Source organism: Pelodiscus sinensis, chromosome 1, assembly GCF_052426305.1.
Source record: "Pelodiscus sinensis isolate ZL-2025 chromosome 1, ASM5242630v1, whole genome shotgun sequence".
In the NCBI taxonomy this organism is placed as follows: Eukaryota; Metazoa; Chordata; order Testudines; family Trionychidae; genus Pelodiscus; species Pelodiscus sinensis.
The window spans coordinates 91,501,919-91,516,900 of NC_143052.1; the positions used below are offsets into that span (position 1 = coordinate 91,501,919).

At 39.7% G+C, this 14,982-nt stretch overlaps 1 protein-coding gene across 10 annotated transcripts in view; it reads right to left on the reverse strand.

Annotated features, from left to right (window-relative positions):
* Positions 1–14,982, reverse strand: part of EP300 (EP300 lysine acetyltransferase) — a 140,262-nt gene that overhangs the window by 113,106 nt on the left and 12,174 nt on the right. For 9 of the 10 annotated variants that reach the window (XM_089781069.1, XM_089781063.1, XM_089781087.1 and 6 more), the window contains exon 2: positions 7,104–7,762. The exons of the other annotated variant lie outside the window; for it this stretch is intronic. In XM_089781069.1, coding sequence (XP_089637195.1) covers positions 7,104–7,762 — 659 coding nt within the window. The remainder of the gene's footprint in view (positions 1–7,103; positions 7,763–14,982) is intronic. 10 annotated transcript variants of the gene reach the window in all.

Here is a 14,982-nt window from a genome sequence, read left to right on the forward strand (position 1 = left end):
CCCCCTTTAATCGCCTCTTTTCTAAGATGAAAAGTCCAAGTCTTTTTAATTTCTTCATATGGGACCCGTTCCAAACCCTTAATCATTTTAATTGCCCTTTTCCGAACCTTTTCCAATGCCAATATATCTTTTGAGATGAGGTGATCACATCTGTACGCAGTATTCAAAATATGGGCGTACCATGGTTTTATATAGATATTTTCTGTCTTATTTTCCAACCCCTTTTTTTATCACTCCTAAACATTCTATTTGCTTTTTTGACTGCCGCTGCACACTGAGTTGATGTTTTCAGAGAACTATCCACAATGACTCCAAGATCTCTCTGCAAATTTTGCGCTCTTACTGTTTACCCCTTTCTCCAGATCATTTATAAATACACTGAATAGGGTGGGTCCCAGGATAGACCCTTGGGGGACATCACTATTTAGCTGCCTCCATTCTGAAAACTGACCACTTATTCCTACCCTTCATTTCCTGTCTTTTAACCAGTTATCAATCCATGAAAGGACCATCCCTCTTATCCCATGACAACTTATTTTTACTTAAGAGCCTTTGGTGAGGGACCTTGTCAATGGCTTTCTGGAAAGCTAACCACCCAACTGTTACGAGTTGTTTTCCTTTATATCTCTGTAGCTGCCTAGCAGACTTCTTACTGTTCCACCCTGCCAGAAAGACTCAAGCCTGAGTACAGCTGCCTGACACAGCAAGGCAGAGTAGCCTCCCTTACAATCTGAGTGAGAGAGACCACTTCAAAGACTATCTATAGACCTAGCTGAGAATGAGGACCACCATAACCACTTCTCACCAATAGTCACTGCTGTAGTCACAGAAAATGCAGACACCAGCTAGCATGAACTGGGAAAGGATTTGTCCATAAAACTCATATTTTACTTCATCTCCAACCACTGTACTATCACCGAAAGCACCACCTTCAAATAGTGGGGGAAATGTAGGCAGCTCCATGGCTCCCTGCACATACCAGTTCCCGACTGCTCTCCTATGCTGCTATCTCTGATTAAGTGCAATAGTGCGGAGGGACAGGCATGTCCTCAGGAGATGGTGCTCACCACTCATGTTGGCTCCTGCAGAGCCACTTTTCCCCTTGCATGTAAACTTGTAACCGTTGAAAATTTCAGCAATTACTCATTTACAAAAAAACAACCAACCCACTGTTCAAGCCCCACTGGCTACCACTCTGAAGCTACAAGAAGTCAAAGAGTCTGTTAAAAACTGGGAATCAATGACCTCCATGACAAAATTTACCTCATTTGTGAGTGATAAATTATATAAGGGAAAACTCATTTCATGAACGTCCTGAATGGCAGCTTTTACATTTAAAGAAAAACAGGTAACTAAGTGCGTAAAGTTCATCAGATACATTTTGTATTGGTCTTTCAAGATAGCAGGTAAGTAGATCCAACAAGCAACTATAAATGGCAAAACTGTGATGAGATAGTCTTAATCCTGGACTGCTTACCTTGAATACTACTCTTGTGCTTCATATTGCATAATAGCCTCTGCCAGTAGATCCCTATTAAATGTTAACATTACCTCATCAGTGACTGTTGGAAGAGTTCTACCTACTGTACCAACTAGAAATGTTAGCTAGCAATTAATTCAATAATTGTGTAACTACACAAAATATTGGTTACGTGACTATTCAATAGTCCTCGGGGGTGGGGCCAGCAGTCAGTGCACCCCACACGGAGGAAGCCTCCTGCCACCCCGCGCTGCTGCTTCTGTATTAGAGGCAGCAGCACGGGATGGCAGGCAGGAGCAGGTCCACAAGAGAGCTGGTTTAAAAACCAGAAGCAGCAGCACAGGGCTGGAATCAGCCTCTGTCCACAGGGGGTCTGAGCTCACCATGGATAGAGGCTGTGCCAGCATCCCACAGAGCAGCCTCTGTCCACCACAAGCCTGGGCCCAACGCTGACAGACTGCTCCACAGCAGTCTCCCCTCTCCCTCCCACCTGCAGCTGCTGCCTCTGATAAAGGTAGCAGCATGGGGAGAGGGGGAAGAAAGGACTCACATGAGCCCATACATGCGGAGAGCTAGCTTGAAAACTGGCTCCCCGGGAGTAATGACTCCAGGGGCAAGGGAAAGCAGGCAGCTCTGCAAATCCTGTGCTCAGGGGAAGTCTGCTTAAAAACCGGCTACCCACAGTACAGGCTCTCACTCTCCCCCATTTTTGCTGCCTCTGATATGGAGGCAGCAAGGAATTGAGTACATGTAGTCAATAAGATTAACCAATAACCTACTGGCAAAACACCTATGACACTGCTTGGGAAAACAGATTATTAGCCAGATTTGTCCCCTACTGGGGGGGAGGGGGAGGAGACTACCAAAAAAGCCACCACACACCCAGCTAAAAGTGAATTTTAATTTTTTAATGGATCAGCATTCAATCATAAGAGCACCCTTCATCTGAAAACTGCAAATATATCAATCCACCCACCACTGAAATACGCATATTTGGGATGGAAAACAGAAGCTATTTAAGGAGGTATAGTAATACTATGGTCAAAATATCACCCCTAAAAATATGGTTGAAGATGCCAATGGGAAGAACATTTCTATTACATTTTTAACTGCCCCAACTTCAGAAGCCCCATACCTACTACAAAATATAATTTCTCTCCCCCTTCTACTTGCTTTGAACACCACAATTGATAAAGTTCATGTTATTTTAAAATTAAGTCATCTGAAGAATTTTAACAAAGGTGCTTTGGTATATTTTATTTGGGATGTATTTAAACAAGAGAAAAATATGTTTTCTACAAAATTAAGAATATCTTACTTCAATCAGTTACAAGCGAATTCTACCTTTGAAAAGTTTAGTTTGTTGGTAAAGCAGATCCAAGTTACTATCCTCCAATACAACTAAATTGTAAATTTTTACAAAGTCACCTGAACAAGCCTGCCTGATGTTTTTAACAGTCTAACTTCTGAGACATGTACACTCCCAAAATTAGGTATTGAGAAATCCTCAAACAATTTGATTCAAACAATTTTTTTAAACATTTGAAACAGATGTAAAGCTTTAACACAAATGAAATTCTGAAAAACAGAAATTTAAAATATTTTACTTGGAATGGCTGGCATCACTTGGCCTTCAGATTTGTGGCACTCAGAATGGTAGAATGCAAACACCAAAGAAATACACAAATTATATTTGTCTATGGAGCACCTTCTCTATCTGAATAGATTATGAGTTCACCAAGCAAGAGACAGTAATGAAAAAGTGTTAACAGCAAACTGCTGAACATCCAAAGAAGCAGAATAAAAGCAAGTTTTGTTGAAGATTAACTGACTTAGGGGTAGTGATGGTAAAATGTGGGTAATTGGGTAACCGTGTAACCACTGGAAATCTCAGTGGTTACAATCACCAGCAGTGCAGGGTGGCAGCTGGCTCCCAGTGTGCACCAGCTCTTGCCTGCCACTCCACTCTTAGGGAGCCAACTGTCATCCCATGCTGCTGCCTGATATACAGCCAGCTCTCCAGGAGCAGGGCGGGAGCCTGCATGTTAACTGTGAACAGTAACTGATAAGCCCAGGTTATACTTTTACATCCATACTCAGGGATGGAAGAGTTGGAAAAATGCAATGGTGATATTGTTTGACATGTGAATTTATAATATACCAATTAGAACCTTGTTCAGTTGTAAAGACAAAAAACCCTCAAATAAGTATCAAACTCCTAAATCCAATTTTTATTCAGGAGAGTAGACTAAACCTTTGGTCATGTAGATAAAGTCCAGGTAGCTATCAAAAAAGGATAATCCTCTGTAAATTTAGAGCAATTCTGTTCCAAGCACACAATCCTATCTCCAAATAAGCATCCCAACAAGCTTAGTAATAAAATGCAATCACGTTTAGCTCAAGAAATTTTAACAACTGATTTGTCTGTCCGCCAGGTAGTGCCAGGCTTTCTTCCATAGGATTGCAAAGCCAGCAGTATGCATATTCAATATCATGGAACCTAAGTAAAAAAGTTTCCCTCTGCCTGCTGAAACCAGCGTATTTGTATAAATAAGTTTGATACAGATATGAAGATACAACCTAGCAAAACAAGTATAAGGACTTTGTAAAAAGTGAGATTTTTATTTACTGAACTGAAATTCTGTATTTACTATTTACTAATCTAACTTATGTTATAGAACTAATATAGTATGAATGAATAAAATTTTACCCATTTCCTATATTTTTAAAAACCTTTCATATATCCGCAATCCATCAAAACAAAATTAACTTGATATTGTCCTTAAAATGCTGAAATTTGAAACCATCTTAGTAAGTGTAAACAGAACAGATTGTCTTCAAAGTCCTGTTGCAAGAACAATGGGTGAAATCCCACCCCTACCTTACACTCAAATAGAAAACAGCTAGGAGGTTCATTCTGGTGGAGAACACCCTGTGCTGGCTTAGCTCCCTTCCCACTTCAATTTCTGCTGGCTTTTAGGCACAACCCTGATCCACATCATCACCAGTTAAACATCACTGCGCAAATATTTCAGTAACTCCATAGAGCAACAATAGGCCTTCAAACATAAATACAACCATTTCCACTTCCCAAAATGAAGAGCTACCCTACATGAGTAAATCCAAACTCCTAGATTAAAAAAACTCCACCACTTTCATTTACCAAATATTTTAAACAATAAAAGTTAAAACATAATTGTTACATTTAATTTCCTTTTCCAACTATTTTTTGAAGATTTGGAGGCGGGAAAGATAAGAGCAGATGAGTGGAGATACACAATGGTCAGAGACATTACTGTTATTAGCTTCTGCTAACTCCAGAGCAAGCAGTGAAATGTAGGCTCCCTGCCAACAACTAAACCAAATGAAGACATTCTGGAATTTCAGCCTCCATTTCAGACTGTTCCTTTTCATCAGGCAGTTCAGCAACTTTATAAGCAAGGTATATTAAAATCAAATAAGAAATTGAAAAGTACATGAATTTTGTTTGGGCTGAACTTTGTAACTAAGATTTCTCTCTCCAATTTAAACCTTGTATTAGAGATGTAAGCCACTAAGTTAACTATCTGATAAACATAAGCTTATCAAATAGTCGACTAGTCATCCCCCTTCCCCCTCCCCCCCCCCCCCCGCTTCCTCTATCATCTTAAAAAAACTGGTTCCTCCCAACAGTCTCCTTGGGGGGCAGGAGAGGCAGGTGGTAGCAAGAACCAGACATGAGCCAGGAATCAGCTGATTCCCGGCTCCTGTCCAGTCCCCAACCCTGTGCCTCTCCTTTTTAAATGCATTAAGAGCTTGTTGGCTCTTACTATATTTCAAAGGCTGGTGCACAGCAGGGGGGACCCAGGACAGCTGATTTCTGCCAGCTCTTAATACATTTAAAAGGCAGAGCCACAGTGGGATTAGCTCCCAGGGTTGGGAGCCAACCCCACTGCAGCTCCCCCTCTTACCGACTAATCAACAAAAACTCCATCGACTAGTCAATTAGTTGATTAAACTTAACACCCCTAATTTGTGTCATCTCAGAATGGCAAATTAAAAGGTTTCCAAAAACTGCAGTGATGTATTGGTTTTAAAATCTCAAAACAAGCAATTGGATCAGTTTGAAAGTCCTTCCTTCTTTATTTGGATCCACACAGCACAGTTCAAGACTTAGTTATTGATAGGTTGGGAATAGTAAGTTATCAATTTAAAAACTGACCATGCAATCTTAAAGATTTTCTCCAAATTAAACAGAAGCTCTGAAATAGGATAAACTTTTTATACTTAAATCTAGTATTTAAAATCCATCTTGAATTGCAATTTATTAGTCTTGAAATTAGCCACTGTCAACTTGAAATAAGATTTCACATTGGACTAGAGAATAATGCATCAAAATTCCTTTCTGTATAGTTATTTTGATATGCTTAACATTTTTTATTAGAGAACAATTGCTTAGTTCTCTTTTTACAGCACCATTTGAAGTGTATATTGCAAGCAACCCTTTTGTAATCATCATGGTTACCAAACCGTCAAAGAGATTTTAGTCTACTAAATTAATATCTATTTAAAATATATTACAACCCAGTCAAAAGGCAGCTCATATTTAGATATGCTTCCACCTGCTGGATACCATATTTGCTATTACATCAAACTCACATGATCAGTTTTCATTTTAATAGTTTATTGCTTAGGTTATTCATTAGGCAATTTGATACCATTTTATTAATACTAGTTAAGATCTAGTCCACATTATAGATTAGGGATGTGAACAGCTAACCGGTAATCGGTATCCATTAACCTTAACAGATGAGGCCTTCCAATTACAGAGTAGGGGCTGGAGCAGCTCCAGGCCTGTCACAAGCAGGGGACAGCATGGCCAGAGAAGCCCCTGTCAGGTGGTGGGCCTGGGAGAGCTGCAGGCAGAAGCACTCCACCCTGACTTCTGATTTTAGAATTTAACCCAAAGCCTGAAAGAATATTTGGGAGGAGACAGGGTTTGTCTACATGCAATTTAGACTCCATCATGCCATGTCATTTCCATTTTAAAAATGATCCAGTACAATTCCTTACACTTTTCTCCATCCCAATATTAAAAACTCATTTCCTTCTGTAGCACTCAAAAATGTTTCTCTTTTTTCCAATGTATTCCCTCACCTTGGAATCAGTCTTCCAAATTTTATACCAAAGTGCACAGGTCTAATACTTATTAGAATTCTTACTAAATATGGATCCATAGAAATTTAATCAATATGCTCTTAATAAAGTCTCAAACCCACTTGTTCCACCAAGGAACATTTATGTACAGAAGTGAAATCTATCATCTCAGAACAAAACATATCAGAGAATCTTTAGTTTAGAGTGGTAGGGATGGCATTGTAAAACATCAACAGGTTTTTTTAAAAAGTAGCATACACCTTCAGCAATATTGGAAATGGATGTGCCTTCTTATATAAGTTGTAATTCTCACTTGATAACTCCTTTGAATGCCTCTAATGCCAAAAAATCTTTTATACCAAATTATCTAGAAAGCTAAAAATAAAGTGTCTTCAAAGGGAAGAGTCAACAATTAGTTTTCTAGCCTAGTTCTTATAAATGTTACAGTTCTACATAGTTTGTGTAAAAGTAAACAAGACTTTCTTACCTTGTTCATTGCGCCAGGTTGTGGCCCCCTCAGTCCTGTCTGTCCTCCCATCTGGGGGGAACCTTGCTGTAGAGTTTCAGCCAACAAGTTACCAGCATTACCTATTCCTGGATTTGGATATGGCATGTTGGGTCGTCCTCTTCCTGCGCCAATTGAACCATTCAGGACTTGTCCTTGCATCATCCCCTGTCCACTGCCTGCAGCCAGCATCCCAGGATTCATGCCAGCATTCATTCCTGTGTTAATTCCCATGCCAGGCTGATTAACTGGACTATTTACTGCGGGCATCATTCCTGGAGTTGACTGGGCCGAAGGACCTTGATTTGGGCCACTTGTACCCATCCCCATATTGGGAGACGTCAACCCTGCCTGTGCCATGGGGCTTTTAACCATGCTGTTTAAAATTCCCATTCCAGGACTGTTCTGTTGTGTTTGACTTGCCATGCCTTGGGCTGGACCACCAACCCCCATATTGAGGTTTGGGGAACTACCAGCCCGTAGCAGTTCAGAAAGCTGCTTATGTTTAGATGCAGCATCTTGTGCTATGCCAATGGTATTCTGCAGCTGATTAATGTCACCACCATTGGTAAGTACCAAATCTGTGGAGCTGATTAGTTCATCTGGCAAATCATGTTCCAGATCAAAGAGGGATCCAAAATCTAGAAGAAAAAAAGAAAACAAAAATGTTTTTAAAAATTCAGACCAACTGAAATCAAGGATTTTTTTTCATTCCAGTTTATTTCAGACGAACAGCACACCTTCACATGCACTGTTCACATGCTATTACAGCATCAGATAGTATTTGAAATTAACCAGCATGCCTTGATGCAGAACATCCCTAAACTTCAAAGACTTTTAATGAGATGACACTTTGTTTTCTTACGATGCATGAAAAAAATCTCATTCACAACCCCCACTCCCTGCATAAACCTATTTTGCTGAAGGATCTGTTGGCTGTTTCAGAACATATTTGTGAATGCTCAGACCTTAAGTGTGGGAGTATTAGTTTAACAAAGACTTTTTCCAAAGTGTTCAACACTGAAATTAAATAGATTTTCATAGTCAAAAAATAATCCTTTGAATCATTAAAAATCCCTTCCCCTCAATTTCTCAGCTTTCACTTAACTAAGTCAGTCATTTTTTGAACAGGCACAACCTGGATTTCTAGAGTAAAAGCAAAACATAAGACTTCCTTTATAAAAACATGGAGTAGCTAAACAGAGTAGATGTACTTTTTCCCTTCTTTTGCTGGTTACCTTAAAGTATCCCAATTTGTAAAGCCAAATCAAGTTTGGATTCAATGAATCTATTACATAGGGTAACATCCACTATGATCCTATCTAGTTTCAAGTGTAGAATTATAAAATATAAACCATCCCCTCGCTATACAGGCAGAATAAGTGAGAGTGAAAGACAGGAGGAGTCAAAGCCATCCAAATTGCTATGCAGGGTCACTATTAAGGTCAACTGGTATATTTTCAGAGTATGTCTACTCTACACAGCTTTTAGAGACACGGCTGTGTCGACAAAGCCTTGTCTCTAAAAGTCAGCATGTGTGAACGCTGCTGGCACTTTTGCCAACAGAATACTTCCACTGACTACTAGAAGCTTTTGCTTTGTTGATGACAGCACTCCTGCTAACAAAGCAGCGTTTACATTTAAACTTGCCACAACAAAACTGTTGTTTACTGGGGGAAGGAGGGTTCAAACACCTAGAAGCAACAAAATTTCTGTCCATCAAGTGTAAGCATAGACACAGCCCCAGACAGGTTGCCTGTGGAGCAGAGATGTGAATAAGTAACCTGTTAACTTCCCAGGTAACGCTTACTGGGTAACAGTTAACCTATGCGCGGTTCGCCCCAAGTGGAGGGCTACAAAAGCCCTACCATGCCACAGGCCAGGGAAGGACCCAGGAATCCTGCATGGAACTGGGAGCAGCAACCTACCCACAATTCCGCTTAATCTGTGAATGGGTTAAACCTAACTTTTAACCAGTTAACTGATTAAACGGGATTTTACATCCCTAACATGGAGATTATTGCAATTGGCAAGATACAGCAGCACCAAGCATTCTAATCTAGAAAAAAAATCACAAAAAAGAGATATGGCACAGGTACCGTGCATTTCTTAATCCTTACTATGAAGTCAGCGATCTGTGTGATTGTTTTACAATATTAAATAGAAACCAGAAAGTTTACACAAAAGATCACCTGCTATATTACAAATTTATACTATTTTTATGACTAATGTTTACAGTCTTCTGAGTTTTCTGCCTAATATTTAGTTAGATGCTATTTTACATAATTAGCAATCAAGTTTAATTGTAATCATTTTTTAAAAGTTTCATTTCATGAATGCTCTATCAGATATTTTAGTTCACTTTCAAAAGAAAAGCGATTCAAGACATTGTTAGTCATAGGGCATGTCTATATTTACCAGAGGATCGATCCGCTAAATCCAACACTGAGAGCCCCCATTAACCACAGTACTCTTTGCAATCGCAAGAAGTATGGGAAAACTCTCTCATTGACTTTCTGCTGTGGGACCACCCCAGAAAAATCCTTGTAAGATACATCAACTGCATATACGCAATTCCGGCTACAACTGCATATCTTACATCGATTTTCTCTGCCAGAGTTGACCTGGCCTTAATCAGTGTTGCCAATACACTATTATTGCACAATTGCAATGTTGATGAAGGGGACGCGCCCACCCTTACTGAACTCAAGGAGTATGATCACAAGTCCTCACTAACGTATTTAAAATGAAGACAAAGAATAGCAGAAATAAGCAGTAGGTTAAGACTGAAAGGCTGAATTGCATTAAATACTTGCTCAATAGGGATCACAGTGATATGTTACCAAATTGCAAGACCTTAGTACCAGAGTATTTGCAGACTTGAAAGTATTACTTCAGAAATGGAAAGTGAACTACCAAAAAATTCTGAAAATTTTGCTGCTGCGGATTAGCAAAGGAAGAGTCCTATGATGGACTAAGATGAAGCAATTTCAGTTCTAGTTGCATTTTAATGCTCCATCACAGACTTATCCATGCACCATAGATAAAGGGCCTTCTGGGTAAAAATTTTTGCTTTCATTTTCCACCCCTCCCTTATTTCATTAATTTTGATTATCCTCTGCCGCAATGAAGTGCAAATAAACCATCCTTTAGTCTCCATTATTTGGGGGGAAACTTATGCAAATGCTAGGCCTTGCATTTATATTTTATCAGTTGATCATTCATAGTACCTTCCAATATTATTATAATATAATTATTTTATAAATGAAATTGAGAAAAAGGGCCCCTTAATTCTGCTAAGCATACATTACCCAAGAGGAAAACATGAACGTCTAATATTTCACATCAGAAAGAACAGAAAGAACTTCACTTGTTTATTGAGAACAAACATCAGTGAATGGAAAGAAACAAGGATTACAAAGGAGAAGCAGCATAAAGATAGCACTATCAAACCATTAAAAAGGGCTATATGGTACTCTGAAAACAAATGTCAAATGGTGAGAGACTGTCAACCAGAAAACACTGTTTAAGTAAGGTAAGGCTAAGGGGATCAGTGAAGAAGGCTCAGAAACAAAAGAAAAGTGATTCAGAAGCTACAGCCCATGGTCCAGCAAAGATCTGAAAAACCACCTGTTAACTGGTGGGATAAAACTTAGAACTATAGCAGAGAGATTTTGCAAGAGAATGTGGTCTGTGAATGGTGCATCACATTAAGCATGGCACAAAACCAAAGCCAGAACAAGAAGAACTCTCAACTCATAGCAGTTTGACACATCATTGCTTGCAAAGGCCCATATAAAGGTTTTAAGGTATGCAGCACTCCTGTAAATTAATATGAAATTATTGTTTGGGGGATTCTAAAGCCATATTTACTTTTCCTCATGCAATGAAGGGATCACTTAGCATCTCTCTGAAGAGCTAACCATCTTATGTGATCCTCCCTCCTAAGTGAACGAAAGCAAAAGTTCTAACCTTTACATGTTTTTGTTTCTGAGAACAACTCTAACAGCAAGAGATGAAATTCAACCCTGACTCCTCATTGGTGGTCATGCTAAATCAGCCTTTCAGCAGTAAGAATGCTTCCACAAAATGGGAAAAAAAGTTCTCAAAAGGCAAGAAAGTAGCAGGTGCATGAAGGAAAAAAAAAGAGCAAAATCATACTAAATTGAAGGGAAGTGGTTGGGAGATAACCCTCTGGCTCTAAACATTGAGATACAGAATATAAATGTTTTCTTTTATCTAGAGGTATCATTTGCCAATATTCTCACTTCCAAAGAATACAAAAGAATTGTCTCATGAGAACAGCAGTAAGCATCAACCAAAAATGAGGTGACTGGTAAAGTCAAATTGCCCAAAACCCAAAGCTTCAAAGTCTTTTACAGCCAAAGAACAGAAAGAAACTAGACATTGTTCAAACTTCTTACGACTTTCTGTATAAAAAAGTTTTTTCTGTGGCACAACTGAATTATGTCATCAAGCTCTCTAGCAGCCAGAGAGGGGTTGTCAAGCATAGGACTAGGTAGCTGCACCCACTGCTCACTTTTAAAAATCAAATTAGTAGTTTGGAAGACCGCTAATGAGCAGGGAGATCCCATTGACCTGCGAGATCAAAGAAAGAACGGACACAGGAAATGGAGTTCATCAAACTGCTGTGTGTGCACTTACATGTAACTATCACAGCTTGCTTCATATTCATATGAATTTGCAGATTGTATTTATCTTGACACTGAACAGGCTGCATTGCCTCTGAGCAAATGAGCACTGCCATGGTTTGACCACTGGCCAGCTATTCAAGAACCTGGTATCAAAATTCAGGAAGTCAAGTCAGCTTTCTGTGACTTCTACAACCTAATTATCTCTTTCACTCAAAATGCATCCAAGATAACCAAAGTAAGGGATAATGGATCACCACCAAGGCAGTGATTTGTGATCTCTAGAGACATCATGGTACCTTTCCAAATACAGAAGATTTACTTTGGTTTAAATTCTGAAGTGCAAATTTTAAGAGTGCCCAATTCATGAATATCTAAAAGCGACCTTCAGTGTTCCATGAGATTAATCAGGGGATGCATTAATATCATGCATTCACAGGTCAAGTGAAGATGTAGAGAAGAGGGAATGTTATTGTCTCCATAACTCTATCTCTGATTAGGCAATATCCAAAAGGTTACTCATAAAAAATAGCATTAAAGTAGCCATAAGGTGCAAAGAGGATATTCAACAGTTGTCTTATAAGCTTAACAGCAGATGCTTCTGCTATGCCCAAACATCAGCTACTGCCCATGCAACCACAGAGCTCATCTGTGAAAAAGACACCCCATGAAACATTATCCTTTCAGGAATAAGGATGTTAAGAGACAGGTAATTCACTAATCATGTAGTCAATAGAATTTTTATCAACTACATGATTAGTTGATAAGGGAAGAAGTGCTCAGACCTGATTCATGCCAGGTCCAGGAGCTACCCCTGCTGTAGCTCTGTAGTTAAAATATAATAGGAGCTGGGTGGGCAGGCAGCCCAGCTCTTAGTACTTTTAAACTGCAGAGACGCAGTGAAGAGATGTGCTGGGGGGAAATGGCTTTTAAGCCAGCTCCCCCTAGCACCAGCTCCTGCTTTTCCATTCTTGCTGCCTCTGATACAGAGGCAGTGGGGTGGAGGGAATGCAAGTAGGTGACTCAACTAACGTAAGTGCTGGCTTATCGGTTAGTTGACTACTTGCTTAGATCCCTATTCAGAGACCACAACATAAGCAATACACAGAATGAACAAATTGCTTCAATCCTAGTCCTTCAGATAGAACACAGACAAACCTTTAACCCTTTAAAGTCAATAACAGTCAATCTGTCTCATTACTCAATTCACAATTCCCTCCCATGTTCTCTTGCTTTATGGAACAAGAGCCCTAGCTTCTCTCCCATGCTGTCAACTACTACCACTCACTCTCTTTAGAGTCACCACAGGCTCCCTGCACTACCTTGCGTTCACAGTCTTCTATATCATAGTCCAACACATGCAAATATTCATTGACACCACCAAGAACACGCACTGTTTAGCACTCATCTTAAACTTCCTTAGATCTCAACTTATTGGAAGTATCTGCCGACCATGGGATAGATGGATGTCAACTTGAAGGTCCGACAAAGCCTTCTGACCTTCAATGGAATGGTAGTTATTCTCTGCTGGAGATAAACAAGGTATAGATCAGCTGGTCTCAGCCATGCAATGAAACTAGAGCTTTTTTATTTTTACAATGAGAGAGTCATCTCTTCAGGAGACCCATGCTATCCTACGTTAACATAAATCATTTTGGTATTGCATGGGTTTTATGGATTTTCCAGCCTGCCACACATTCAGCCTGAGAGCAGTTTTCCTCCAGCCAGTCATTTGGATGGGCCGACACCCAGGTGGCCTCAAGTTATTCAAATTTAGGCCTCACTAATCAATATTCTTAAGGAAAATTTGACCTTTAATGCACTAGGAACTCAGTGCCCTAGCACCTCAAAGTTGTCCTATTTAAGATGGAAAACAGTATCTCTAGCATCATTTATATTGCAGTATTACCTAGGAGTCCTAGTGAGGGACCAGGAACCTGATGAGAAAAACTATACAAACGAACACAAAAATGGTCCCTATCCCTAGGAGGTTGCAATCTAAGCAAAATATATCTTTACTCATTATAGAGTAGAGAAGCAGAACTGGAAGTGGGCTGAGATACTGAGTGCTAGTCCTCCTTTCATGTTTTTTCTGTCAGGCAAATCTCGTTCAGATTACAATACTGGACGAAATTCTCCTCACCTCCTTAAAATAAGGTTTATGTCTGAAAGTATATTAACAGATTTTTCTACCAAGTTTCTGGGTGGTTATCTTCTAGTAACAGAGGATGGAATAATCCCAGTTTTTTGGAACCCTGCTCCAGAGGCCTCCAGATACCGGAAGTTTTTCACTTCATACCTAAACATGTTCTATAGAGTGCTACGTGTGCACAGAAATGCCTGAAGAATCTTGGCGTGGAAACTGTGTAAAGTGACAAAACATTCAAGGTAAGCCTCGAGGCAGAGTCTTATAACAGGCAAAACAGGGGTGTGAGGCCTCTGGTCCAGGACCCCCCTCACACTTCACCCCCATTTACATCACTGCACAGTGAAGAGATCAAAAAGTGGGACGTCGAAGAGTGATCATCCTTCCAAGCAACTCATCAGCAGCCTCGATATGCATCAGTAAATCAGACTATGAAATAGCTCTGTCTGAAGTAAAAGATAAATGAACAATTGGACAAAGCTTGATATTGTCATTTCTGTCTGTTTTGTCCAACAGAGACTTCAAGCAGCATTGTCTTGTACCAGACACACTTGGTGTTCAAATCAGGCAAAACTATCAACAAGCACTCAATATTCCATTCAGAATTCCCTATCACAGCTCCAAGTCCTGCAAGCACTAACAGGTGCACCTCAAAGCTTCCCATTAACACTGACTGGTGGGTGCCAAAATGTATACTACTATGTATTAAACATACAGCATCTCTTCTGTACCTTCCAGCAGAAGGAATGGCTGTGAAATGCAGAGCACAAGATACTCTCTGCAGAGACCAGAAAAAAAAGACACCAACCCACAGCACACAACTCAGCACCACAGTGTAACCAGCTAAGAGTAGAGGCTCATGACCTGAAGTACCCTACAAAAAAAGGGGAGCCAAGGCTCTTCAGAAGGCAAAAACACGTAAGATATCTTGCATAACTTATTAAAATACCCTGAAACAAAAGATAAAGTGAAAATATTCAATAACCTAAGAAGAGGTAAAAACAAAGTGCTAACAACATACTTTGAAACTTGAAATATTATGGCCTAAAGGTATTCTTATGGG